The sequence below is a fragment of the Austrofundulus limnaeus genome, unplaced genomic scaffold (assembly GCF_001266775.1).
Source record: "Austrofundulus limnaeus strain Quisiro unplaced genomic scaffold, Austrofundulus_limnaeus-1.0 Scaffold148, whole genome shotgun sequence".
Lineage (NCBI taxonomy): Eukaryota > Metazoa > Chordata > Actinopteri > Cyprinodontiformes > Rivulidae > Austrofundulus > Austrofundulus limnaeus.
In genome coordinates, this window is record NW_013952550.1 from 977,717 (window position 1) to 981,211 (window position 3,495).

At 48.9% G+C, this 3,495-nt stretch overlaps 2 protein-coding genes across 3 annotated transcripts in view; both read right to left on the bottom strand.

Moving 5' to 3' along the window:
* The window catches only part of zgc:66448 (zinc finger protein 628), a 9,646-nt gene extending 8,900 nt beyond the window's left edge, over positions 1–746 (bottom strand). Inside the window, exon 1 of the mRNA XM_014016606.1 lies at positions 328–746. Coding sequence (XP_013872060.1) covers positions 328–664 — 337 coding nt within the window. The 5' untranslated portion in view covers positions 665–746. The remainder of the gene's footprint in view (positions 1–327) is intronic.
* A 227-nt stretch (positions 747–973) lies between these two features.
* Positions 974–3,495, bottom strand: part of si:ch211-261d7.3 (uncharacterized) — a 10,441-nt gene continuing 7,919 nt past the window's right edge. For both annotated transcript variants that reach the window (XM_014016607.1, XM_014016608.1), the window contains exons 3-4: positions 2,896–3,321; positions 974–2,819 (exon numbers count right to left, since the gene is read on the bottom strand). In XM_014016607.1, coding sequence (XP_013872061.1) covers positions 1,969–2,819; positions 2,896–3,321 — 1,277 coding nt within the window. In that variant the 3' untranslated portion in view covers positions 974–1,968. The remainder of the gene's footprint in view (positions 2,820–2,895; positions 3,322–3,495) is intronic.

Below are 3,495 nucleotides of genomic sequence, written 5' to 3' on the forward strand. Positions count from 1 at the left end.
ATACTGAATATGACTTATTTTAATGTAATCACAGGGGAGTAATAGCATTTATAAATGTTGGGAGAATCATAAAACTGAATGTTTTTCATGATTATTTCAGTTTGATCACATCCTGGGCAAAAAAAAAAAAGAGTGTAACCCAGTTGTCGCTGTTTGCACGGATTAGACACCCTCACTCAGACGGACAGCTGAAGTTTAAACATAAAAATGTATCTATTTTAAGTGTACCAGCCAAGCTTCATGCTGTTATGATGATAAACACTAAAACACACTTAAAGCAGCACCGACACTCATGTTAGCCCACAAGCTAGCTGTAAAAATACACACCGCTTCTATTTTCCTCCGTGTTCGCTTTCGCCGTTCCGTCCTCCTCCTCCTCCTCAGCCTCTGACCAGTCAAACGCCCGCCGCCGGTTGCCAGGGGCCTCGGCCATTTTTCCAGCCGCTGTCGGGTCCTCTGGTGAGGCGCATGTCGTTTTGTCTGCTCCTCCGGCGGCGCTAACCTCCGCTCCCTGCTCATCGTCCGGGCTGCCCGCTGCTTCGTCTTCCTCCCTCCCGAGGCTGCACACCGACTCCGCCGCTTCGGCCTTCTCCCCAGATGTGTCCACCTCCTCCGTGGGGGTTTTCTCCCTGTTCGGAGACTTCGATGGGTCTGCAGCGGCCATGTTTCACCCATGAAACCTCCACCCCCTTCTCTCCTCCCCTCATGTCCAGGGCAACACAAGGATCGTGCGATGAGAGCCAGGAATTGCATTTCCGGTCTGACCCTTCAAAATAAAACGACTCCTGCTAAAACAGATGTGATTCATTACTGAAGAAACCCAGATTTGAAGCTTTAAATTATATATTTCCAGTTTCCTACTGTTGTGATTATATTGTCTCACACACTTAACGATTTCTTCACAACTTCAGTCAACACAAGTAAACTTTCAAACTTTCTTATTTACCTTTTGTATGCCATGTGACAAACTGACTTTATTTTTGCAGTCCACTGTTGTTGTTTTATTAGGTTTAGTTACATTTCATCAGAACAGTACCTATCTACAAAATATAACTTGTGCAAAACTACATGGATGATAGCCATATTATGATTCTTTGCAGCTATTTACAAACACATCCATAATACTGCATGCAAGATCATCAATAGCCCCTTTTAAAATCCACCATAAATACAAATTTAAATCTGAACCATACTGTAATGTTCATATATGGAGGTTTTACCATCTGCAAAAAACTTTTAAGTCAATAAAATATAGCATTTTTGTCTAACACAGCTTAGCTTTAGAGTCCAATCACAACTTGGACAAGTTTTTGTTACGAAATCATTAAAACAAAAAATTAAAGGTGCCCAAAGGGGCAACGTTTATTTATTTATTTATTATTATTTGTTTTTTTTGCTAAATATTATTTCACCTATTTTCTCTTCCCTTCATTTCTGTTTTGTGAAGGCATAGAAATGCTTCTTAAATTAAAAAGAAAAAAGCACAAGCTTACATTAGCTGGTAACTACAATGGCTGCAAAACTACAGTATATGGAAACAACTGCAAATCACGCATAGTTTTTGGGCAACGCACTTATTTTGGAGAAATGAGTTTGAACTGTTAAGAGCATGAGGGAAATGTGCACATCTGCTGTTTTTCTGAGCACTGAACATTTCACAAGTGAAGCTTTCGCTCCATTTTTCCAGATGTTCTCTGTAAAGTCTTTAYGAATACGCACACATTTCTGAGAAATGAAGGTAATGTTAAGGCCACCCTATTGTCTTGGGACAACTTATCCAAGCTACTTCGGTCCTTCCAGATTTACAAACCTACGTATAAAATGGGTTGCAGATGTTCAGTTAGATGGGATTCAGCAGGTAACTATTAATCATTACAGAAATACTGCAAGTAAAAAGAGCATCGTTACATGTCACATTTTTTTTTTAAAACATCAAATATGCACCGTGTGGAGTTCTTAAATACATTCTCAGCGTCGCCTTCTGCGCCTGTGCTCCGCAGCTCTCCCTCGCCGTGGCTTCGGGACGTTTCCGTTGGTGCCCGCGGTCGGATCGGGAGGAAAAGTGCCGTGTGAATCCGGGGGCGACGGTGAAGGGGCCACAGCTGCGGCTGAGTGATTATTTAAATGTGGGGCGGCGTGCGGCTGCTGCTGTAGCTGTGTTTGATGCTGCTGTGGGTGTTGGTGTGCAGCGTGCGAGTGCTGTGGTGTTTCAGCCAGCTGCTGCTGCTGGGGTTCTAAGGGCTGGAGCTGCTGCGGCTGTAAGTGCTGTTGAGGCGTTTGTGCCGAGTGCACTTGTTGCGCACGGTGTTGCTGAGGCTGCGGCGGCTGCTGCTGGGCTTCGAGCACTCCCAAAAGCCTCTGCAAGAGCACGTTGTTTTGTTGCAGACTGAGCGCCAACGCCTCCTGCGACGCAACGAGGGTTCTCATGTCCTCCCTGAAACCTTCGCCAAATTCCCGGAGGCTTTTTTCTACCCGATTGCCCAGCTGGATCGCCGCTTCCCCTAACCCCCGAAGCTCATCTTCGAGCCAGGAGCTGCGCGGGGGAACTTCGAGAGGACCCTGCTGTGCTCCGAGTGACGGCTGGGGACTGCTGGGTTGAGGGCTGCCGTTCAGGAAGGGAGCGCTGTAGAGAGGGGAGGGAGGCAGCCATCGTTCAGACGGAGGGGGTGGTCCTATTCCCAGGCCCAGTCCTAATCCCAGCTTGTCGTCCATGCTGTTCTCTACTGGCTCACAATCTGGATCTCCTATGTCTCTCTCACGCTCGTGATTGTCCTCTTCTTTCTCCAAACCGTCTCGCTCCGATCCATCCGCTCCTACACCTGGATGAAGTGGACAAAATCAAGGTAGCTGGGCTCGCAGGTGTGCAAAGAGACGTTTTCTAAAAGAGATTATTACCTGGGTCAGAGTCAGGGAAGCACGTGAAACTAGGCTTTGGTCGGATGCTTTGCTTCTGCCTCGACTGCTGAAGCCTGGGGCTCGGCTGGGAAGGGCGCCCGAGCAGCGACGCCCCCCTGCTGGACGGCAGGTAGCAGCTGCGGTGACGAGCGTCCGCCAGCCGGCCCCCGTTGCGCCTCTTCAAGTCGTCCCAGCGCTTCTTCACCTCCCGGAGGGTCCGCGGCACTCGGGACACGGCGTTGACCCGCTCCAGGATTCCAGCCCAGATCCGCTCCCTCTCTCGCCGCCGGAGGCGCCCGGCGGGACCGAAGAGTTCGCCCTCGCACCGCGTCACTTCGGACACCAACACCTCCAGCTCGGCGCCGCTGAAACGACTCTTGCGTTTGCCCGCGCCGCCGGCGGCCAGCGCGGCCGACATGGCTCTGTCTGTGGACAGACAGCTGGGATGAGCTTCAACTGCATCAACATTTGTAGCAGAGAAGCATGGTTAATCACAGCGTTCACACTGTTAAACATCTAACTCGTTCCACAATTTTTCTGCGATTTCAAGTCAGCTCATTCATGTGTGGGGTGCTATGACTTTTGGTGTTTCAGCTTTTT